Here is a 25022-nt window from a genome sequence, read left to right as displayed (position 1 = left end):
CATAGCTGCTAACGTTAAGCTACATTAGAGCAATTTTCTCAATGTTTCCAAAACTCTAAACTCTCACTACCTTCAACGTGAAGAAATGTAAAGCTTGATTTGATAGGCCGGCTCTGCCTAGTTACGGATGCTAGGCTATCATTGGACAATCGCTGATTTGGGGGGAGGGGCTTAGCGAACCATCAATTTATCTCACATTTGGCACTGCAACGAGGTGAAACGGTGAATCCAAAAAATGTTTAACTTGATTGATTGCCTTTTATTCTTCTGATCACAAGTGGTTCAAATATATATATATATATATATATATATATATATATATATATATATATATTTTTTTTTGCAACACATTTTTAAAATTTCGATATTAACATTTCATTTTCTAAAAGTGCAAGCAAGCAATTACAAATCAAGCAAAAGCGCGAATAGCGTGACCAAATCTTTTTTGTCTTCCTTTTTTTTCTTTTCATACAGAATTTAAATCAGCTTTTAAAGCACAGAGTTAAAAAATATACTAAAAAATTGTCTTAAAAACAGGAATATAAGCAGATTGGTATTGCTGTAGCTTATCGATTATTAGTAATACATTTCTAAGCTTGTGGGAGAAGGTGCGACAAAACACACTACGGATAGACGACGAGGACGAATGAAGTCAAAATGAATAAAAACAGAATATGAACCTGAACAACGGTGATGGAAGGTACTGTCCTTTCTGTTTACAAGTGCTATGAACGAGGTCCTCTTGTCCTCAGTCGTCGTCGCTCTTGTCTGACTGATCCTGCTGAAAGAAAAAGAGATAAAAGGCATTAAGAGGAGAGAGGGAGATTCAAAGGGCTGACAGAGGAGGACGCCATGTGATGGAGGCTTATTATCTGTTGAGAGGCGGCAGAGGTCAACAAGATGAATATATTAAGAGCCTGGAATAAAGAAAGAAAGATCTCCCTTTCTTTACATCATCTCCTCCTGAGTCTCCGAGCTGAAGCTGATGGAGAGGAGTTTAAAGTCCTTTGGGAAAAGAGGAAAATCTTTTCAATCTTTAAGGCACTAAGGAGTGCAGTGCCAGTTACCATGGTTACCACGGTGACTGATAGACTGATAGGTGCCACTGGTGGCATGAATTTAAAAAAAAAATTGCCACCAACTTGTTCTGAATATTGATGGAAATCTAGCTGGACGGGAAACGATGTCGGATCCCAATAGGTTTAATATATAGATGGAATATCAAAATGAACTTGTCATGCTCTTAAACTTGAGTTATATTTTTTGTGCGAGTGAGGATTCAGACTGAAAACAGCCCAGAGTCAAGCTGTCACCTGTCTAACCTACTATTATATTTCATATTATATTTATATGTTTTACAGCTGTTCTACTTCTGTTTCTTTATACATATTGTTTTAAACACATCTATAAGAGCACTTTTTGGGGATAACACTACGTCAGCCGTTGACATGAAGCTACAACCTGACGTCCTAGAAATCAAAAGTTTCACTATTTCTTGTCTCCTTCTGTCTCCCAACAGTTGTTTTCCATTTCTCTCCCCCAAAAAGATAGACGGTCATAACAATATCAATGAGAGCTTGAGCAACATTTTAACAGCGACTCTGCGTCAGGTGTTTTGATGCTTTGTCGCTCATAGTGTGAACACAGCATGAGAATCCAGAATTTCATTGCCAACGACTCTTCACTGTAACTGATGTGAACATGACGGAAAAGAAGAGTAAAGAAAATATGAATACAAGGTGTTTTCTGCTTAAAATAAGTAAAAAAAAGAATCAGCCAATGGAACAAGTGAAAAGTCACTTGGTAAGATATCTTGAAATAAGATGTTATATTTAGACATTTCAAGATAAAATTAGCTGGGAACACTCATCTTAAACTGTTTCTCCCTAGCATTAGGAAGTTGTGTGTCCTTTAATGCTCAAAAGTAGTATTTTTTCACTTCTAAAATCTAAATAAATTCCCTATATCTCACTGAAATGTTTCTTGTTAGATAATTGTGTAATTTATTAAATGTTATGGGACATTTTATATTGCAAGTAGAGATCTTGCAGTGTGAATTTATAAATTAGAAAACCTAATACTGGTATCAAAGCCAAAGCTTTTGGCATCACACCAACACTATCTTAAGCAGAGAAGCTGGCCACAAAGTCACCCCGACTCTCTGCAGTCATTTATGTGGTGAAGGATAAATGTTGTAAGTCAAACGCTTGATGGGGATCAGCGGCTTCAGTAAGTGACCAGTAACATCATTCATCATTTTTTGACATACTTTGCAAAGAGGCACAAACGGGACCTTTACACATTTTAGTTTGATTTGCTCAAGGGCACCTCGGCAGAGCACAGGAGGCAAACTGGCACCTTTCCAGCTACCCGCAAGCCAATCCCCACTGACTGAGCTACCTCCTTCACAGTGCTTTTACTGACTCTACAGGTCGGAACAACCCACGTTAATTGAATTTGGTGAGAGAATAAAGGAGTAATAAAGTGTAATAACATAATGGTTTGCTTTTATCAGATAGACTTCAAACCTCTGTGGGAGGAGACAGGAGAGAATATATGTGGGTGTTAATTAGATCAAAATGAGTCCCAAGTGGTGGTTGCCATGGCTTTAATTCCCCCTTTACTGGTTTCATTGTGCTGGCAGCAAATCAGATGGACGTCGGAGGGTTTGAAGAGCAGAATGAACACAAAAGAAGGTGCTGAATACAGTCATGTCTGAGAGATGTGTATTCATAATAGAATATTTAATGACATACAACCCAAAAGCTCAATTAATTCAACTAGATTGTAGATTTCCTGGATGGATTTTGTTTCATTTTCACCCAGCTTTTTGATCCCGATTAAGCGGAGATCACTCTGTGTTTTCATGTCGTTGTTTTCTATCCTAATCCTTAGATGCAGCCCTAATTAATTCAGTAAATGTGGTAGTTTTCAAAAAAACTAAACAGGGCCAGAAAACAAGGGTTCTGGCAGAAACTTTACTGTGTGAAAGGAAGAAAACACCTGGATCTCAACTCACTAAACTTCATTACTCACTGGTGTGAAAATGATGTTTGTTTCTCTCCAAACTCTATTTGAATTATCAACATTAGAAAGCCCAATTTTTGATTTTCATGTTTTTGTGATTATCCAAAGTGCTGCTGTTTTCAGTTTTTTTCCTCCTACTGGACAGTTTTACCTGTAATTAACTGCCTGGTTCTGGCGTCCCAGGTGTGAAAAAGCTGCTGATTAGACGGCTGGAAGGAATTCAGCAGGACTTTGGATGAAATAGTTTTAGTTTAACAGCCCTCAGCGTGCTATTTCTCATGTTCCATGAATAAAAACAAAACAAAACATAACATTCAGAGCTGTGCTGGCTAAAATGACTTAATTAATGGATGGTTGTATTTTTCGTTTTCTCAATATGAATACATTTCCTCTCATTTGCACAGTCGTTCTGAATGTTGAGTCCTGAAATAATCACTTCTGCCTTCTGCTGAGTAAAAGCTCACTGAGGTATTTCTCTTCAGAGCTGTACTAACGATGCAGTGTTGGAGTGTGACGACCTACATTGTCATCCAGGTCTTCGTCGCTGTCGTCGTCGCTGACCACCGGCTTGGCCTTCCCTCGGCTTTGCCTCTTCTTGCCTTTGTCGTGGCCGTGCGCCTCCTTACTCAGCTTGATCTTAACCCGCACCGACTTGGCTGAATGAATGAAGCACCAGAAGAAAGTAGGAGTCATTTAAAGTCCTTTAAACAACAGGTTTTTATCATTTATTGCTCGGTCTTTCTACCAATAATTAGGCATTCAGTCAGGGTGTTTTTTGACTTCATTTTAAAGTAAATATTTTATTTTGTAGGACTTTTTTGTTTGGGAAAAAAAATGATTTGATAACTTGACATTTAATGAATTTTCATGCCCGATTAAAATAAACACGCCTTCAGGCAGGTTGCTCGGCCTATAGTGTTGCTGTTGGTAACTTTCTCCAGAACTGCTTATACAAACAACTCGCTCTTCTTTGGGTCCTGAGCCGACTCCTGCTGTGACAAAGTTCAAACCCCCAAAGTTGGAGCTCCTCATGGACAGAAATACCAGTGACAAATAGTACCTGGTTAACAGGAAGAGACAACACGGGAAGACTTTACTGTTCGGCAAGGTGGACAATCAGCTGAATGGATTTATTAAGATGTTTATGTATATAAAATATTGAATTATACAGCGTGCATATTTTTTTAATCACTTTGGGGGCCGATTTTTGTTCTCAAATTATCTTACAAAAGGCCGCTTTTAAGCTTATTAGTCGCTTGTGTTGACATAACCCCTGCTGTTATTAAGTAGGTAATGGATTGAATTAGTGGCGGTATTATGCTGGAGAGGGAACATTATGAGTGTTATAAATGAGAACCAATTATTTTGGGGAAATACAGTCTAACTCACTGGAGGGAAAAACACCAAAACATTGGTGAAATAAACTTAGTTGTAGTTATGAAGTAGAGCATCGATTACATTTTTTGGTAGAGACATTTTGCTGGCAGGGTTATAAAGATGTTTATGTATGAAAAATATTGAATCACACGACTATCCTGACTCATTATACTCCATAATATCTTACAAAAGGTACCCAAAGCGTTAACAAATATGCAACTCAACTGTATACAACTTACTGTGTATTTCTACTTTAGAAGAAAACTTTGTAGTACTGCATTTATTTGACAGAGAAATGCTACTGGTTACAGTGCAGATTCAGATTTAAGCCATAAAACACAACAATTTAAATATAATGCATTATTATTATTATTCATATATTATAGTAATGAAAGCTCAACCTTGAACAGACGTTTAATAAATGTACATACATTGTGAGCATGATGTGGTTGTGGTTATTTAGTAGATAATGGATTTAATTAGTGGAGGTATTTTGCTGGATGGAACTCTATCATTTATTTAAGTATCAAGTCTTTTGGGGAAATCCAGTCTTTGTCATGGTGGAAAAACACAACCAAGTCACAAAGCATTGGTGAAATCAACCTAGCAAAGGTCCTTTCCAAACCACAGCAGCTATGAAGTAGAGCATGGGTTTAATTTGTGGGTGAGTCATTATGCTGGCGGGAACAATATCAGTGTTATAAGTTGGCATCAAGCGTCACATCAGGGAAATACAGTCTTAGCCCCATTGGGGGAAACACACAACCAAGTCACAAAACTCCAGTGAAATACCCTCTGGTTCGATTCAGTCAATGACCTCATAGTAAGTCATTGTTTTTATACTTTCTTCTGTGCTACAGTTTGAGGTCAACAGAAGTCCACGCTGCTCCCAGTGGAACAAAAAAATCTCAAACCAGAACAGAACCGGGTTTATAGTGCAGAATGTAAATGAGTGTGCGTGTGTGTGTGTTTTCATATCCACTTCCTAGAAAGTGTGCGTCATACCCTCAGCCTCCGACTCATCCTCGTCATCATCGTCCTCATCGCTGTCGTCCTCACTCTCCTCCTCCTTGGCAATCTTCTGCCTGGCACTTTTGAACACCGACTGAAGGACGATGGAGTCCTCGTATATCTGTGGGGGGGGAGAAAGAAAAAAAGAAAACGGAGCCGGGTTAATAAAAGCAATTCCTCGAAAAGCATGAATGACATGTTTTACTGGGAATGTGGACAAAAGGGTGAGAAGAGGTATTAAAAAAGAGAGAAGAGATTACGCATTAATGGGGAAATGAATGGGAGGACAGTAAGAGTGGTGGGTGGGGGATGAAATCATTCAGTATTGATAGACATCTACAGTTCTCTTTGACTACAGGGAGATGCTATTCAAAATGTATGAATAAAATATGGACTATTTCCTTTAAAAATCAACATCTCCATCCAGAAAAACGTGGCACTTTTTTTTTAGGCATAATGTATAAAAGTGTTTAAAAGAAGAAGAAAAAAGCTTTAAGGACAAAGACGAGTCTCACCCAAAATATAACAAAAGAATAGAACAATGGAAGAGTTTATGAGTGACAAACCAATGTGCAACGGAGCTTTGAATTTGGGACTTAAAGCACTTAAAAGAGGGGCTTCAGCATTATGTTTTTGAAGAACTAATTCAGTGTTTCTTTCTATAAAAGTGAAAGAAAATAGTGAGAACAAAAAAGGGCCTATTTTTCCCCCATCATTAAGTTCCCAGAATCCAAAGTCATTCATGTGTCTTGTTTTCTCAAACCAAGACAGTCAACGTGCACTTATATAAAATAGAAAACAATACAAAAACTTTATATTAGAAAAAGCTGAAACCAGAGTGTTGCAGTCTCTGGCAGCAGTGTTTAAAGTGGCCCTATTATGCTTTTCCACTTTTCCCCTCTTCTTTAGTGTGTTATATATATTTATGTACATGTAAAACCTGAAGTCCACCCTTAAAAGGAGTTACCCTCCCCCTCAGAAGCTCCTGAAACGGCTCCATTGAATTCTCTCCTTCACTTCTGTAACTTTATGAGGTCAGAAAATATGCACCTTGAAAATAGCATAAAAGGGCCTGTTTAAGCTCTGTTTTTTCTTATTTCTTCTTCCCACTTAAGCAAATTGACTGCTGTGGTAGCATTAGCTCAAGATAAATGATCTATCATGAAGTCGCTTGTACGGATTAACCTCTCGCTCTCTCTCCAGGGAGAAAACTATTTGTTCACTCCCCAGCGTGATACGGTAGATATGAATAATCAATTTGTACGTGCACGAGACGGAAGATATAATTTGTTAGCCACTTAATCTGACGGCCATCCAGGATTCATTGGACTGCAGCACCACTTGCACCTGCAGACTTCTGGTTCTTCATTTCAGTCGTTTAAACAACACACAAATAAAAAAATCAATAAGAGAAACTTCAGTTCCACGTGGGTAAACTGACCTGGGATCCCTCCAGGTTGAAGGTCTGAGCGTTGTGACAAAGCAGCATCACATCCCTCTCCAGGTCTCCGACACCTCGGTATTTATGGTTCCTCACACGATCCTGTTGACGGGAAAAAAAGGGGTTTGTGAGCCCTCAACTAAATGTGATATTCAATGACTTCCCTTATTTCATCAGGACTCAAATATGATGTAAATCTTTCTAAATGACACAGTTGATTACGGCTGCAACTAATCATGATTATGCAATCTGTTAGTCTGTTGATTATTTACTCAAGTAATCATTTCAAATGTACATTTTTCAAAGTTGACAAAAAAAAAAAATACTAGTTCAAAACCAAGAAATATTTGGCTTAATTTCACAGCAGCACAAATGTTTGCTTCTGCTCTTTGACCCCACTAATCCTCGTTATTACCGTCCTATCCCTCATTCATATTAACAGCTGGGCGACAGTAAACATACCTTGATCTTTTTGAAGTCCACAGGTTTTCTGATCAGCTCGTAATATTCTGGAAGCTCCTTCCTGGACGGTAGTTGGACAAACACTTCGCTGAGTTGTCTTCCTGACCTGGAAACACAACAAATATAATTCCACATCATTATCAAAGTATTAATAAACCTGTTTACAAGCAGATCATGACTCAAGAAGTTACCTTTTAACGCTATAAAAAAAGAATTCAACATAGAGCTGCTTTAAATGGCAAAAAAATAATAAATGAGACGTCTGCAAAGTTAATTAACAAGGTGGATTTTTCAAGTCGAGTCTTCATTGTAAATCGGCAGTTTGTTTTCATCTTCAGCTATCATCTCTACACCAAATTCAACAAATAATACATATAACTCTGGTGTAAACTGTTCTAAACCTTTCTGCAACCGATTATACTTTTTGCAATCTATATTTTATAATAAAAATATATTTTGTGATGCATGAACACAGAAAGCATTTCCACTTACAAATTAAAATAGATGTATATTAAGACTCTATGTTTTCCTTATTGTTAAGAGCACATTTTACTATTTCAATAGTTGGCTTTCGTGGAAGACCCTGGAATGAATAAAAATGTGACCATAAAGGCTTCGGTTTCTTTTAATTGCTTGTGCAGGACAGCTTCAATATCTGTGTGTAACAAACTGTATCTGTATGTGCGACTTAATCTGTGTTACAGAGGAAATGGATTAACTTCCAGGAAGTTCCAAATCACATTTAAGTCGCTCTCATGTTTGACTTCATGCATTTTCCGAGGTTTGTGGGAGTAGAAATTCTACAAATCTGTCCCAGTGCAGTGAAGTGAGCTATGATTGAGATGCTCTGGGATGAACCACCATCAACAGCGAGAGGAAAGAATTTGACTTCTGGAAAAAGAAAAACTTCAGCATAGTAGTCAGCCAGTTCATATTTGAGTAAAGGAAACACAAATGCACATGCTGTTTCATGCACGGGTGATTTTTGCAGAGACACACAGAGAGGAATTTGCAGATGGGCAGAAAAATGAAAAAATAAAGCAGACTCAACAGAACAGACCACATAAATACGCTCACACACAAACTGACTGACAGAACGAGAGGATGTTTATCAAAGTGTGCCGTTCCAAAGACATGACTTCATGTCTGTGTTCACTTTTACTCTGCAGACCGGAGAGAAAGCTCATCTCTCCATTGGATAATAAAAGCGTGGCCTATTTTTATACACTCGCACAGATGGAGGTACTTTTTTCTTTTTGCACTTAAAAGATGCATCATGACAAGAATTACAGAGAATCTATCTCATGTTTTTACAGTAGGAATATGTTTTAACCGAACTGAAGCTTCTAAAGTTAGTTCATATACTGATTAATGTTTCACAGGTTAGCCCGTTTGAAACAACTGGCAGCAACAGCTGAAGATAGCGCCTCCTTCTGGTTGGTTTCTAGACTGTCTCCTGATGTCTGTAGTTTAAACTGACGGCTACTTTTTGTGTCAAAATCAACACATTTACACTGAAAGAGAAAGCAGCAGAGATGTTTTGGTAAATCAGGGTCGATAGGTAGACTATAAATAATAGTAATAGTAATTTATTCAGTCCTGAAAACACTAAACTTGGATGGATAGTACCTCAGACTTTGTGAAGAAGAAACATTAAACTGGAGGTCTGACAGTAGCTTATTAAATCCAGAAGGAATATTTGTTAGTTTATGATTTAAATAATTAAACTCTTTGTGGCAATGTAATCTGAAGAAAAGCATAATTGAATAAAAAAAATCTGGCAACACATGATACCGAAAGTGGAATTTCAGACAGGAAACGTATAAAATTTTATTAAAAGTTAATCCTTTTTTCGCGGCAAACATCAGGATTTAATGGAGATTAAGGAAAGTGCTTCAAAGGCTTTTGGCTTTTTACTTTCCCTTTTTTATTCTAAAAGTGTCCGTTTGTTGCTGGAGCAGCTGAAAACAGCACAACTCAGAACCGTCTGTCAAAACTGGATTTAAATTGAGGAGTTTTTGTCTTTATATTTACATTTAAGCAATTCTACAGGGTGTCGTCGTCAGATTTCTCGGCAAAAGTGCTTGAAAAAAATGAATATTTTGAATATATTTTAGTGCTTTATGCCGGTTTACATGTGAGGTGCAACAGCCGGGACAGCAACAAGTCTATAAATTCTCAATACATCTTCCTCCGGCCTTAAGTGGGCGTGACTCCTCATCTTAACTGGACATCTAAAGCACAACCGTACTATTCTTAATCCTCCATCAGTGTTTGAACAGGATCCTCAGTACTGCTGTGCTCTCAGAAACATGTTGGACACCCTCTCAGCCTGACGCAGTGTAATCAGTCTGTGAGCTGTCAGGACGTAGATTTGGACGTAGACGGCGGCATTGATCAAGACTGAAATGTTTCTGTTCAGATGGGCAACTAAAACAATTTTACATTATTCAACTAGATATATGTGAAGTGTACAAGTCGGCTTTGTCCTCTGAATCACAGCAAACACATCTTTGTAAATGGATCTGCTTACCCATCTCTGTAGTTGATGACCGTATCGATGATGGTGTTCATTTGCTTGGTGAGTTTTGGGGGGTTGGGGGAGTGTTTCTCAGCCGGTGGACGCCCACGCTTCTTCTTGGCCTTGGAGCCCGAGTCCTCTCTGCTCGACGAGTCCTTGTCCTGACGCCTCTTGCGTTTGCGCTTTTTCAGCCGGATCTCCTCCTCCATCTCTTCCAGGTTTCCATCCTCAACGGCCTGGAGTCAGAAAAGAGTGAAGACAGAGTTGACGCTCAATCACTTCAAGCTTTTGCAGATGGGCTCCATAGCATTTCTTCGCTACACATTTGTCTTCTTTTAATAGAGCCTCTCTGAACTGCAGATAAAGCTTCCGACATATTGTTGCCTCTGTCTCAAAGTTTTGTTCTATTCTTGTTTCTCCAACAACACCTGAGCCGCAGTCAATAAAATGGATCTGCATGAGAAGTCTCTCTAGTGGAGTCTGTCACAGAGTATTTGGTGTGAGGGACTGTGTGTGTGTGTGTGTGTATATATATATGTATATATATATATATATATATATAATATACACATATATACATATATGTATATACATATACACACACACATACACATATACATATATATATACATACATATATATATACACACACACATATACACACATACATATACACACACATACATATACACACATACATATATACACATTCATATATATTTATATATATATACATACACACACACACACACACATACACACACACACACACACACACATATATATATATATATTTAAAAACATGTCTATACTGAACTTTTGAGTATTTTAAAGTTTACTTGAGTATTCTCATTTTAAGATTTCAAGAACTATGACTTCATACTTCCCTACTCCACTACACTTTGAAGGGAAATTTCATATTAATATTTTTTTTTTTTACTGCGCTACATTTATTTGACAGCTTCAGTTACTTTGCATATCTAGATTATTAATACTGAATGTAAATAAACTAATAAATGATGATATAACATTATGGATTAGGATTCAAATAAACCACCCAGTATTATTTCAGATTGAAAAAATGAAATGTCATAAACTGATTTATATACTGAGACTTTACCCGCAGCCACTGTTTTTCAGTCATCGTGTCACTGTAGTCCACGTCCCGACGACAGCGTGACCCTCGGCCGAACAGCTTCTCCACCTCCTCCTCATACGTGAGCCGCTCCACCTCGGCTTCGTCTCTGATGATCCAAGAGGGCAACTCGTCCTCCTCCATGAGACGAGGCTTACGCTTCGGGTTCCTGGCGTCCTCCCGCCGGCGGTCCATGTCCATGCGCTACCGAGGAGAGAAAAAAAACAACACATTCGGTCAAACGGCAGATGGAAACACGATTCATGGTTCCTTTACTGTATGTTATAACACATACATGGAGCCCTTAAAGTGGATTTACACTGGAATCAAGGGGTTAAATGCAGTCTTGCAGGTTTTGATTTACAAATAAACCACATCAATACATGGATGTATCATACATGATCCGGCCATATTGGGCTTTCGTTAAAATCCCCACTGTCTTGGGTTTACAGTCTTTCATTCAATTTGTGAAAACGAGCAACAGTGGGCCACACATTAGTAATATAACTGGAGTTATGAGGCTGGGGACTTTGTCACATTATCTCATCACTGATTTACTGCTGTACATTCAAATCTTCTATTATAGTTTTTCCAATAAAGCTTAGAAAATCACACTGTGTTTGTGGTTATATAAATGAAGTTCATGGTGCTGTTAGATTACTGTTAAGGACTGTCAGGGTTATTAATATCCACACCATCTGAACTGTTATGAGAGCACAAACATGCATTCATTAACCTCCCGAACCCATTAAAGTATGGGTGAGACAGAAATAGTGAATGGACTGTACTTGTATAGCGCTTTTCTTGTCTTCCGAGAAATCAAAGCGCTTTAACACTACATGTCATTCCCTAAATGAACACCCATTCATACACTGATGAATACACTACCATGTAAGGAGCCCCTGCCAATCAGGACTCTAACTCTTCATTCATACCCATTCACACAATTTGGGGTTAAGTGTCTTGCCCAAGGACAAATCGACATGAGCTAGCGAGCCGGGGATCGAACCGCCGGTCCTCTGATTGAAGGACGACCATGCTCTACCACTGAGCCACAGCCGGCACAGAGAAAGTAAAAGGTTGAATATTGCAATGTTGCAATGTTTCTGTAGGTAATAAATAACAGCCTCCGAAAGCCGTTTTGACAGTTTTTGTTTAGTTATTTGTCCCTCAATTTGCGTGATATTGTTACGTCACTTCCGTGGTTGTTTTAACCCAAACAACAATATTTTCTCAACATAGCCAAGCAGTTTCGTTCCCTAAACTCAACTGAGTAGTTTTTCTGTGAAGACAAATGTATTTTGAAAAGACTGCACACATGTAACAACTAGAATTTGACACGTGTTGCTGACTTTCGTAGGCGGAGGACTAACTTTTCTTAAGATATCATATGAACCGTTGTTGGATATTTTGCTTGGTGCCAACTCTATCCTACGACTAGCTTTTAAGAGGCTCATGAATATATGATATTTTGCACCCATTCACTATGTAGCTAGCCAATACGTGCCTAAGTTTTTGTCATAAAATGTTGTTTTTTGGATTTGAACTTTAGCTGGTGTTCAACAAAACTAGTAGTTGAGCCGAGATGTAGAACAACTGCCATGTTTTGTGTCCTGTAAACCTGTGTCTGCTCACAGCGACATTGTGACTGTGACTCCTCTATTCATGGCAATTTAGTCAGTTACTATGCAAGAAAAAACTGCTGGGTTGCTGCCGAATCTGAAGTCGCCCGACCAAGTGATGACATTTAACCAGACTAATGGTCTAGACATGATGGACAGCCTATAATTATTTTGGGGGGGATAGATGTAAGAGAGCCAGGTGTCTTTGAGACCGGCCATTTCCGAGTTTCACTCTGCAAATTGTGCAAACTCATCAGGGATGAAAAAGGTGACAAGGATCCAAACCCCTAGGGGAATATATATTTTTAAATATATATATATATATATATTCAATAGGACACAAAAAGATGTGCCTTTCTTACCATGAATAGCTCAAATTCATCTTCATTGCGTGCTATCATCTGGTTGAGGGTTTCATCGTCGGGTATCTCATCTTCTTCCTGGAGTTGCATTTGGAAAAACATCAAAAAACAGAAATCCAAATCGAAACGGTTCAAAACAAAATTGCCCACGTACTGCATACAGATTTTAATTCTCAATTAAACAAATCCAAGATTGCATTGCAGAGACATGCAATATCATAAGTGAAGGTTCGCTGATCATATCTAAAGAGCTGTCTCTGCAGTAACTCAATCAAAGGCAGAATGCATAATTTAACTGGAGTGGGAAAAAATCCATTTAGACTCTAAATGGATTTTTCCCACTCCAGTTCGATCGAACCCAGGTTAAGAACCACTGATTTAGAGCCTCCTACATTTTTTATACAAACACATCTGATTGAGCACAAATACATCCTATTTATTTTAAGATGAATAATGAATCATAAGAACCTGAACAGGAGCTACAAACTCACACCGCACCTCATTCTGTTCCTCCGTCTCTAGAATGGCTTGGAGGAAGGCGCGGCGCTCGTGGCTGGAGGACTTCTGGTCGAACATGCCCGCCTGGATGACCTTCTGATCCACGTTGAGTTTGTATTTGGCGGCTGCCAAGATTTTCTCCTCCACGCTGTTGACGGTGCAGAGACGGAGCACGCGCACCTCGTTCTGCTGACCGATGCGGTGAGCCCGGTCCTGAGCCTGAAGGTCCTGGAGTCAGAGGAAGAAAGATCAAGATTAGGTCATTTTTAGATGCCTCGATGTTAAAGAGGGAACATGAAACATACTTATACATCCCTTTAAATCTTCTTTTCACACTATAAAAAAACCGACTGACACACTTATGTTAGTATTATAATATTGAAATCCACTGATGAGACGTACCTGGTGTGGGTTCCAGTCGCTGTCGAAGATGACGACCGTGTCTGCGGCCTGCAGGTTGAGGCCGAGGCCACCGGCTCTGGTGCTGAGCAGGAAGATGAAGTCCTTAGATCCCTCCTCGTTAAACTTCTTCAGCAGCATTGCTCGGTCCTCAGACTTGGTGGTTCCTGAAACACAAAAGCGCGATCATTTTGAAATGGAGGTTAACCTAAAGAGTTGCTTGAATTAATTCCTGTACTTGTGATTGAAAAGTCAAAATTTCTCCACTAAACTGTGAAACTTATCTGACTAATTTAACTGTGTCGGAGGTTTTCTGAAAAGTATTTTTATTTAGCAGGGTTCAAAATTTGATGAAAGCATTCAACATCCAGTTTGTATTTTGGATTAAAGGTGCAGTTAAACGGAAGTTAGAGCAGCTTTAGCTTCTCGACTATGATGTATTTCACAGTGAAACTGAATATTTGAGCGGTGTACAGTTTCAAAAGGGATTTCAATCATCTTCTTCTCCTTTAATGCTTCGTATTTGATAGGACCACTAAAACGTAGGCAGGCTTATGGTGTGTTCATGAGCTTGGCAGCTTTTCAACCGGCCCCACGCGGGCAATACATCCAGATAAATGGCGGCCTCCCTCCAAGCTGCCACCACCAACGTTCCCCAATCACTCCCTGACGCGCCGCCAAAACCCATCATAATTTTGCATCATCTGGCGTACTTTCATTGACATAGTTTTCCTTGAATTAATTCTACCTCGGCCTTATTGTTTTGGAAATGAAACAGCGTTTGCTGATATCCAAGCACAAACATCTCTTCCTGTCTCTGTTATGTTGCTAACTGTCTGCTAACTACAGTACCTCTTGAGTGCAGGATGAATCATCAAACATTCCAAACCGTTTTACAGAAGGGAGAAGCGACAGGGATTTGATGGGGATTAACACAGGGACACAGGATTAAAACTGGGAAAAATGTATTTTTCATTTCATGGGGACTTTAAATTATGCAAACTTAGGATGTTCACAGTCCACAGCTGCACACATCTGAGACAAGTCTGCTATTAGCGGTGTTGTGTGAGCGCCACGTTGATGAATGGATACTAATTATGTGAGTGAGTTGATTGAAACATTTCACCTCAACGATGAATAACTTACATTTGTCTGCCGTTCACTTTCAGCATTTCATTTCATAAGCTGCAGAATCCTGATTCACTGCCCAAAAACACACTGAGCTGTGAGTTGCTGCGAGGTGGTGTGAGGCTGGACCAGCAGAGTTCAGGACACATTTCTTTGGTACAAGACCAGTTCGCTTAAAGGCAGGGTAGGTAATCTTCTTCCAAAAACATTTGGGGTATTTGTGTTGAAATTCTCTTTAGACTTTTCTACCTTCCTGTACATATTCTGACCGTATATGAATTGCTGGTTACCAAGCTGCTAGCTTAACGGCTGCAAGTACTCACAAAAGCCATTTTTGTTGTTTATGTTTTTTGTGATAATTTGGGGGGAGTGGCTTTGCAAGGACTGCATGTCAGGGTTTTTGAATTATTTTGATGATCATTTGATGATTTAGAAACTATTGGATCTAGTGCTACTTTCATAGGGAAAGAGTTGGTGACACTAAATTGGGTTTTTTTGGTTGGATGATTTATCAAATGAAGCATATTCTTGCTAGTTTCTCAAAATAGCCAAGCCTAGCTTTAAAACTGAAGAACATACAAGTACAGGACAACCTCTTATTGTTTGCCATGTGCCTGTTTTCACATCTGTCACTAACACACATCAGTCAAGGAGAAATGTAGTGAGAGATATCATTGCACATTTCATTTTGTGACTAAAAGAGCCCCAAAACCTACGGCCTCTGTTTCCAGACTCAGTGGAAGACAACAGGATTGTCTTTTGTTTGAGTTGCTGAGTCTGGGTATCATGCTAAACCTATGTGATGAGAATTGTACAAAGCCTCAGTGAGATTAGTTTTATTAATCTTTTATTCTGAATCTATTTAATGAGGAATCTTGTCTTTTTGATAAACCAAATTCATGAATGGATAAAATGATTACAAGACTAGTGTTTTACTGCAGGGACAAGTGAGAAAAATAGTTTTTCTTTTAATAGTTTTCCTCTCCTTGGGTCACGAAATATGTTGTGTGCTGATGTGATTCTAGTAAACAAACAAGAGGATAAAATGATAGACCTGCATGGGCAGCTTCAAATGTCCTCCTACTTTGTCTGACATGAAAGCAATAATAAAACATACTAATAAAAAATACTACATGATTAACAGAATAATAGATAAAGAACATGGAGTAGCATTATACATGTACTAATTGAAGTGCCAATCATGTCTTTTGGGTCTTGATCCTCATTTGAGTCCTTTAACTTTGGGTAACTGTCGATTCTGAGACCAATCCGAAACGTCTATTCACTTAAATGTTGAATAAATATGTATTTGACACACTTAAATAATTAAATTACTGGACAGCAAGGTCAAAACTAACAAGTTGATGGACTTATATCATGAATATTATTCAATTATTTTTTTAACCTTGATCCATTTATCATATGAAATCCATGTCTTTGTTCACAACCTGTTCAAAACATGGATTTCCCAACGAACAGGCTGCAGTTAAAACACCTCGCCCATGCTCCTAAAGTGGGGTAGTATTTTAAACAAAGACCCAGACGGCAACCTCCTGTTCTGAAAAAGTCATGTGCCAATGTGGAACCTGCATTCTCACTACTGACCATCAGGGGGCGACTCCTCTGATTGTATAGAAGTCTATGAGAAAATGACTCTACTTCTCTCTTGATTTATTCCCTCAGTAAACATTGTAAACATGAGTTTATGGTCTCAATCTCTAGTTTCAAGTCTTTTTCAATACAGCATGATGTTCATTTAGTAAATTATGCTCCATTTAGAGTCAAATAGACCATAAAGCAGTACTACTACTAGTGTGAACTAACGTTAAAGACGGAAAAAGGTGTTCATTTGAATTGTGTGTTTTTATGCAAATTATCACTATATATGACTACAACAAAGTGAGGACAACATTTAGAATTTGTGAGAGTTGACACTGACCTCAGAGCAATGTAAATTATTATTTTTTCCGCTTTATTAAGACGTAACCACCTGTCGATTTGATGATGATAGAATTCCAAAGCACAACAAGAGGTGCGAGCTTACCGTCGAGACGTAGGTATTGAAAGTTGCGGTAGCTGAAGTAGTCCTCCATGATGGTCATGAGAGTGGTCATCTGACAGAACAGCAGGACTCTGTGGTTGGTGGCGTGCAGCTTCGGCAGGATGCGATCCAGGAGCTCAAACTTCCCCGAGGCTCGATACAGATCAAGTCTGGGTGGAGGTAGTGGAGCAGAACATGAAACATAAGTCACCATTACTTAAATATTGATCATTAAAGTCTCTGTGGCATCTATGCTAGCTTGTACTTTCAGTACTTTAGGTATATTTTGATGCTTAAGTCTCACTTGAATGCAGAACTTTTACTTGTAAAACTGCAAATTTCCCCGCTGCGGGACTAATAAAGGATTATCTTATCTTAACAGAGTATTTCTACACCATTGTGTTTCTTCTTCTATTTATGCAAAAGATCTGAGTACCTCTTCTGTGTTCTGCTGCCTTTAATTAAATCAAATGATCATCCATATCTTACACTGCACTTTAGTTATAGTCTTGTATTTTGTGCAGCTCTTATCTAATGTTAGCTTGTTTTGTTTTTCTATTATTTTGGCTCTTTAATGACCGAATGTAATTATATTTGAAAGTTTTGTTGTGCTGTGTTTCTTTTGCACTTAGTCTCGATGATAAACAAACTTGCCTTTTCCTTCTCCCATCAGGTTTACAAAACAGTTTCACTTTTAAAGTATTTCAGAAAGAGCTATCATTATTAACAAAAGAGGAATGCTCTTTACAAATCAACAAAAATCCAGACAGGTTTGAGACAAGAGCTTGTGTGTGTGTGTGTGTGTGTGGATGTGTGGGTTTATATGTGAGAGCACACACACACACACACACACATTACACAGGAGCAACCAAATACTGCATTCCACACTTCTGTGAGTTCTGTAACCAGCGTGCAGGAACAAAGAAATCTTCCTGCCTCCAGCAGTTTAAATGCCAAAAAACCTTCAAACTTTTTTACTCTCATTAGTCTCAAAATGCTCTGAGGTGTTACAAGATATTCTATTGATTTTTATTAATGTTATTCTCTTGTTTAAATTCACTGCACGTTGTTTAGAACGATTGTGTTGAGGTGATTAGAGCTGAGATGTCTTGTGCATATATATATATATATCACACTGTATGCTAATGAGCTGCATGTGAATTAGCTGTATGCTAATGAGCTGCATGTGAATGAGCTGTATGCTAATGAGCTGCATGTTACTGAGCTGTATGGTTATGAGATGTGTGTTAATGGTTGGTATGTTAATTAGCTGTATGCTAGTGATATTTCAAACTGTGCATGATTGATGATCATCTACAGGAGTTTGTTTGGCAGAAGAATATATATTTAGATAAAGAAGACAGATTTTATATTTCTGATGAATTACTTTGCTGGACAATCATTTCTGTTGAAAGGCCATACAAAACATGGCTATCATTGGTCTTTACTGGTAGAACATCCAGTACAATGTTAAACATCTACCATATACAGGAATCAGCTCTGTACACATTCCCTTTATTGCATAAAATCCATAACCGTATTTATGAAGCCTGTAAGGCTTCAACATTCTTTAAACCTGGTTTTCAACGTCTGTTTAAGGCATTAATAAAGATTTCTAAAACACAATGACAGTTAAAGAACATAGTGGTATTGTTCTGTTTGGGTTCATATATATATATATATATATATATATATATATATATATATATACATACATACATACATACATACATACATACATACGTGTGTGTGTGTGTGTGTGTGTGTGTGTGTGTGTGTGTGTGTAATCACACTAAAGTCATAATGGAAGCTGCTGCCATAAATAATTGCTGTCTACCAGTAAGAATTGTAGTGATTTATTAATTATCCGACACACTGACTTCACAATTGAACTTCAATACGTTCTCATATTGAGTGTTAAATGACAACCACAAGACGAGACGTGAGAGTCAGGCTGGTTTTCTATAATCAATCTCCTCTTGACGACGTTCAGAACAATGTAGAAAAATAGAAAACATGAATGGAAGCCACAACTTATTCTGTCAAAAGTTGTCTCTTATCTATGCCAAAATCATGAGGTACTATAAGACTGTGTGAACCAGATCAGACCCCTCCTATTTAGCATTAAAACGCGGTATTTAAACATTTAATAATAACACGCTATATAACACACTATAATGAAGTTGGAGGAAGATATTCAAGTTGATTAATGTATTTATCAGCAACTAGATCCTTCTGTGGTCACCTATTAGTGAAGACTGGTTTACAAACAGATAATATACCAAAACAATAATGTAATATTATAAAATTAGTCTTCATAGGGGAAGTAATACTTGCTGAAAATGATTGCATAATAATAAACAAGAAAAAATGTAATTCGCTAGCGTGTTATAAACTACTTATGAGATGTTATATGGTGCTCATGAATGCTAAATAGGGGATGGAAAAGTGCAATGTTACTAAAATACTTAATAACCATTAAGATCATATACTTAATACTTCTTTGAAGGCAGAATTTTGCCATTTCCACAGTGAAATACACTAAAATGAGATGTGTGATGGGAGTGTTTCTTATTTGACAGACTTACCCACTGATGACGCCGTTTGGAAAGCCCAAGTGCTCCGCAAAAGATTCCTTTACAACAGAGAACATTTCATGGTTTAAATAAGGAGCTACTATCAAACTCACACTACATTTAAATGACTGTCGTGGCAACAGACTCCTGAAAAAGTGTCTCCTCTTAAAAGTGAAAAGTCAGGAACTCTGAGTTTTGAAAACGCAGACTGATAATCAGTTTATTATTAAATGAAATTGGTACGTTTACAAATGTTTTCTCATGCAAGACTTCTTTTGAAGTTATAATGAGAGGAACATAAACAATGTGACAATCTATCTGAGTTGTTACTGGATAAACAGAACATCTTAAACAGATTTGGAATTACCTACATGAAAAAAAAATAACCCCATTTCAGTGACGTAATAAACATTTAATTAACTGATAATTACGAGTAAAGCAGTGTCATATTTTCCAGTATCAGTATTCAGAATCTTTTATCAGATGCTATCAGAGCTCTTTGTGTTATCAGCGCTCACCTCAATGTGCTGGAACATGTACGGATGGTTGCAGATCTTCTTCAGCTGCATGATGGTGTTCATCAGGGTTTTTGCTCCTCCTTTGCCCTGCAGATATCAAATACCAGGTCAAAACAATGATACTTGTCTTTATGTTAGGGATTATTTTGGCCACTTTGGGGCAACGGAAAATTGACCCAACTTCCCTTTTTTTATAATAAATAAAACATGCCTCTTAAAAAATATATATTGTACAATTTTTGGAAACAAGACTAACATATCTTATGTCTTTAGTTATGGTACTGAGTTGTATTTCTTTAACAGATCACAGTGAATGTGCGGTGGCATGTTCCCTTCACATAACCTAAAACGTTGGTCGTGTTTTTGCTTGAGGTTTTTGTCTTTTTGGTAATGAACACCTCACTTTAATTAGCACATGCTGTCATGTTGATACTCTACTTGTATCTGAAGATAACTCTCACGTTTGTTATGTTCACACAGCAGTGACAGGTCTGTACGGTAATAACCCTCATTTTCTTATCCTCCTAAACCACAACTTTTAGATAATTGAGAAACTAAATTGAGGAAACTGTAAACATCACTGCGCTGTAAACTCTCCAGCTCAGTTCGTCACTTCGTTCCACACAAAGCAGAGACGTAGAGTGAAGCCACGGGGGTCTGGTTTTGTTTACCTTCTTGTCTTTCTCCGAGCCGTCGGTGAGGAGGATGCCTCTCTGCATGTGGCGGTACAAAACCTTCTGTATGGCAGACATGTCACACTTTACGACGTACTCCACCTGTGGCAAGAAAGACGATGCATCAGTGAGAGAGCCTCTTCAGGGGAAACGCCGTTAGAGCTGACAACACTTCACCCCTGAAAACCATGAATAATAATATAACACCAGTTGGAGGGAGAGGAAATTAAATAAGGATCGATTGTAGAGCTTCTCAGTGTCGTCTCTCCGTGGTGCTGAAGATGAAAACACACTTTAAGGTCATTCGCGTATGTTAATTGTCTTCAAGCTGAGCTACATACATCTAAAAGTAAACCATACAAAGAAATGTTTTATACCTGGAATTGTTCAGTATGAATCTTATTGTGCAATAAATGGTCTTCAGCTATCAGCTCTTGTTTATTATTCATATCCCTTTGTTTTATTGTTTTATTTTCCAATTTAAACATAAAGTAATAGTCCAGACTTAAAGGAGACATATCGTGCTCACTTTCAGGTTCATCCTTGTATTTTGGGTTTCTTGTAGGACGTGTTTAAATGCTTTAATGTTCAAAATACACTTTATTTTCCTCACGCTGTCTTTCTGAATAAACCTGTGTTCACCCTTCTGTTGGAAACGGTCGGTTTTAGCGCCTGTCTCTTTAAGAGCCCCTCCCGAAAAGAAGCCTAGTCTGATCTGACTGGGCGACATCACAACCTCTTGGAAGTTAAAACGGGCTGTGTGCATTTCTCCATGGATTAAGAGACTTTCACAGTATTTATACTGCACCTAGACCTGCTTCATAATTAGAAACTACATGTAAATATCACTTTCTTCAATGCGGCACCTTTAAAACTTAAAAGAAAAATGTAGCTTTTGGTTCCCGTCGCTTCTCAAGATGCACTTAGCCTCCATAGAGAGGGTAGGAGTCACTCATTAATCTAAGATCCTTTCTCAGAGCCTCTTCTGTTTAGATACTTTCAGGAAGCTCTGGATTTTTGATCATCTCAGCCTTAAGATGCTTTTGGGAATCAGCGATGGCCGCAGCGTTCTCATCCATTCAGTTCAGATGATGACCGGCTCTATTTCACTGTGATGGGATGACCCGCTTACCATAAATGCTTTTTATTACAGTTCATTCGCTGCATCGTTTCAATCAAGTCACACCGGGGCCACGGAGGATATTGGATCCTTATGAGTAAAAGGATGCACATTAGTTTTGAGGCGTCAAGCCGCTCGCTCCAGCAGCTACGAGGACACGGCCTCTAACGAGTGAAGAAGTAGTAAATTCCGTTTAATTTCAAGGATGTGAAATACTGTGGCACCAAGGTTTCGTTTAAAAGCGTGTACTGACAAAAAAAAAGAATTAAAAAGCTTGTACGTGACCATGAGATAAGAGCCCTGCTTGGATGAAAACACACCCTGCAGAAAATATTAACCATACCACGGGAATTATTTTTGGTAATGGCATGGTCCTTACCCCTGACTTTAAAAAAAACCTGCTCTGTTTTAATAATAACCGTTTTATATTTGCCAATATTTACACAAGCAGTGTAAAAACATGCTACATCATAATCAACGCAGAAGTCTCACCTTCTCTGGCAGCTGAGACTCCACCTCCTTCTTCAGTCTACGGAGCAGGAAGGGGCGGAGCACCTTATGCAAACGGCGGATAATCAGGATGGTCTCCTCCTCATTGAGGTCGACCTAAACAAGTCAGAGAGCGTGTTGTGAGACAATGCATCATAGAAGGCTTTGTTATGGTCAGCAGGATGAAGCGCCAGAGAAGCACGCTGTGATCGGCTGATGTGTCCTTAAAACTGCAGTGTGAGCTCATACAAAAACAACATACATGGACAGGAAACATTGATCATGAACAGTTTGTTTGACTGTGTGTGAATCCCAATTCTTGCCAGAGATCATTTTTTTTGGGGGTGGGGGACTTTAGGATTTGACTACTGGTTTTTTTTTTGTAACTATCAACTACTAGTCAAGTACATTTTATATTTCCCCCTTTAACAATAATCAATTCTTGTTAAATAGGTATCAAATACAACCAGTAAAAGTTGAACAAAGAGAACACAGAGATCTACTGCTAGCAACATTAGCATTGTAGCTCAGAACGGTAAACACTGTGGTGATCAAAGTGTTGGGCCTCCATCAGACGGGTGTCAACGGAACCAGTGTGGATTGATACATTTTATAAAACTGAAATGCATCTGTTCCTACAGGAAAGCAACGGACGTCAAAACTTGCTTCTCAAAACACTTCCTGAGGGGATTGGCTGTAACCTCAAGGAAATGTGTTCAGTTACACTGAATAAAAACATGGCTGTTGTCTGTTTACCAGAAACTTAAATCTTTAGTAGATCCTTATGGCCACAATGAAAGCCACAGAAACAACAATGGAGGAAAACTCTGAGTAAGTTTCATTAACTTTGTTTAAACACGTTTGGTGCTTAGCGCTGCCTTACAAAGTTCAAACACTTTGTTTCACTTGCGTGCTGCGTAAAAATAAATAATGAATAAATATTTGCTTTTTTATTTGTACTTTCCTTGCAGAGTAACCTGCCAGTTAGAGGCCACCCTGAAACCAGCAGGTTGAATGTTTAAGAGGTGATGGAGAGTCATGGTTTTAAAAATAAGAGGATTTATTTTTACAGCAAATTGGGTTCCTAGGATTCCTCGGCCTCGGGCCCATTTGAAGGTAGGCGGCACGACCTACTCTGACCGGAGCAAAGAGGACAGCGCTATCAGAAAATTGCAGTACCTCTTAATCTCTAATAATGATGATAATTTGTATCTGACCTTGGCTGTGGGAAATTTGATTTCACCTCATTCAGAACGAGTGTTAATCGTATGTATAGAATAAACCTTCCTTATGCCTTTAAACTCTCAAACATTATGACGGTTATACTAAACTTTACTTCACATTTCCTTCCTTTCAAAAAGAACGGTCTCCTCTGAAGGAGAGAAAAGTCATTGTGGGGGAGGCAACATATCTGAATACGGATCCATCTGAAGAAAACTTATCAGTTTTCACAAGATCTACGGTTAGCAAAAAAAACATAAAAAAAAAAAAGTTATACATTTACACTTTATGTTCTGTCTCTGGGAGTTCCCAGGGGGCAAGAAGACGGGTTTTTTTAAACAGCTGCATGCTTCTTATGGGATGGGAAATGTCTATTATTTTTTATATTCTTAGCTGAGTTTAAGTTTTATCTTGTAAAAACACAAAATAGATTTGGTCTTAGATGCTGTGATTCTTCTAAAAATGTTATTATTTCAAAATAAAAGCACTGATTGGTGCATCCAGCCCGCGCCTCCCTCGTACGTACCCTCTCTCCCGTCATGGCGAACGGGGCGTTGAACCACTGCTCGAAGGTGCTGCAGCTCTTGAAGATGGTGGGCAGCAGGAAGTTGAGCAGCGCCCACAGCTCGGGCAGCTTGTTCTGCAGCGGCGTGCCCGTGAGGAGGAGGCGTCGGGGAGCCACGTAGTGGGTGTTCAGAACCTGGGTCAGCTTACAGTGGTGGTTCTTCATGCGGTGGCCCTCGTCCACGATCATGTACTTCCAACGAATCTGTATGTGGAAGGACAATTATTGGTCAACACTTTGAAATAGTGAGGTAAAAAAAACACATGCCTAAATCTGCATTTGATTATTTTTTTGATCACAAAGGAGCTGAGGAGTGACTGCAGAGAAGAAAAGTTTGACTCCCTACTCTTGACTACCCTCACAGAACGCTGCAGCATACAGATGAGGAGTTTATTCCCTCTCTCATCAAGTGTGCTGATAAACGTTGTTTAAGCAGAACGTTTTTTAAAGACACGTACACCTTCTCCTTAATAAAACAGAAAACGTTTTTGCTTACTCTGAATTATTCCAGCTACTTAACACCAAATGTTTAAAACATTTATTACTGCAGTAAAAGAGACGTACTGTTCAAAAAAATCCAAAACCAAACACAACACTATAAACATTCTTGCAGTCGACAAGAAGCCAAATCAGACCAGGGGCTTAACGTGGCGGTTGTGACGCTCTGTCATTGACAAAATGTGTCCATACAGACACACAGAAATATAGTATTACATACATCGCCTCTCTCCAGGACCATATTTTGCCATGACGGCGCGCACACACACACACACACACACACACACACACACACACACACACACACACACACACACACACACACACACACACACAC

The 25022-nt window shown here is 38.6% G+C and overlaps 1 protein-coding gene across 1 annotated transcript in view; it reads right to left on the bottom strand.

Moving 5' to 3' along the window:
• Window positions 1-339: 339 nt before the first annotated feature.
• smarca2 (SWI/SNF related, matrix associated, actin dependent regulator of chromatin, subfamily a, member 2) overlaps window positions 340-25022 on the bottom strand; it is a 51316-nt gene continuing 26633 nt past the window's right edge. The window contains 16 exon segments of the mRNA XM_054610293.1: window positions 340-781; window positions 3550-3683; window positions 5410-5536; window positions 6857-6958; window positions 7319-7424; window positions 9852-10075; window positions 10960-11178; window positions 12959-13036; window positions 13457-13684; window positions 13859-14022; window positions 17028-17194; window positions 19613-19659; window positions 20119-20205; window positions 20790-20894; window positions 22405-22518; window positions 24149-24391. Coding sequence (XP_054466268.1) covers window positions 749-781; window positions 3550-3683; window positions 5410-5536; window positions 6857-6958; window positions 7319-7424; window positions 9852-10075; window positions 10960-11178; window positions 12959-13036; window positions 13457-13684; window positions 13859-14022; window positions 17028-17194; window positions 19613-19659; window positions 20119-20205; window positions 20790-20894; window positions 22405-22518; window positions 24149-24391 — 2178 coding nt within the window. The 3' untranslated portion in view covers window positions 340-748.

The sequence above is a fragment of the Anoplopoma fimbria genome, chromosome 13 (assembly GCF_027596085.1).
Source record: "Anoplopoma fimbria isolate UVic2021 breed Golden Eagle Sablefish chromosome 13, Afim_UVic_2022, whole genome shotgun sequence".
Classification (NCBI taxonomy): domain Eukaryota; kingdom Metazoa; phylum Chordata; class Actinopteri; order Perciformes; family Anoplopomatidae; genus Anoplopoma; species Anoplopoma fimbria.
This window is presented reverse-complemented; position numbering and strand designations above follow the sequence as displayed.